Genomic DNA, 532 nt, shown 5'->3' on the forward strand with positions numbered 1-532 from the left:
GCACCTCCAAATAAAAGAGATGAAGTAAACCTTCTATGCTCGTACCTTCTCTGTTCAAGGGATTGGAGTTACTTGAAGCAAGAATACAACTACACACAAGACATGGTCTGTGCTTTCGAATCAGAGAAAATAGTTGGACCGGAAGTAGAGACTTTGCTGAGGCGAAAGGGCCATTCTCCTCTCGTCCTCAGTTACATCATCGTTGCTTTACTCGCTCTTTGGGCGGTGCATGATTTGTATAGTTTTGCAATGGTCAGTATTGACACATGCATTTTGTTATAGCAAGCTGTGATAAGAATTCTCCATATCAGTACCAATGATCTTATGTTCAAATAGTTTCTGTTAGTAGTAGTAAGTAGAAAGTATATGACTGTCACTGTTAGCATCTTTATGTTTCAGCTGAGGAAGAAATATTTCACCAAAGAGAACGTTGCCTTCCTTGCATGTGCAATTGCAAGTGTGGTTTTCGTTATGAATTTCAGTCATTGTTCGCAACTGACGTACGTCAGAGAGGTAAGTTTGCATTTTGAGG

The 532-nt window shown here is 40.0% G+C and overlaps 1 protein-coding gene across 1 annotated transcript in view; it reads left to right on the plus strand.

The window, feature by feature from the left end:
• Positions 1–532, plus strand: part of LOC119594114 (transient receptor potential cation channel subfamily A member 1 homolog) — a gene marked incomplete at its 3' end in the record, with an annotated part of 19,159 nt that overhangs the window by 17,162 nt on the left and 1,465 nt on the right. Inside the window, 2 exon segments of the mRNA XM_037943173.1 lie at positions 60–252; positions 400–513. Coding sequence (XP_037799101.1) covers positions 60–252; positions 400–513 — 307 coding nt within the window.

Source organism: Penaeus monodon, chromosome 33 (assembly GCF_015228065.2).
Source record: "Penaeus monodon isolate SGIC_2016 chromosome 33, NSTDA_Pmon_1, whole genome shotgun sequence".
In the NCBI taxonomy this organism is placed as follows: domain Eukaryota; kingdom Metazoa; phylum Arthropoda; class Malacostraca; order Decapoda; family Penaeidae; genus Penaeus; species Penaeus monodon.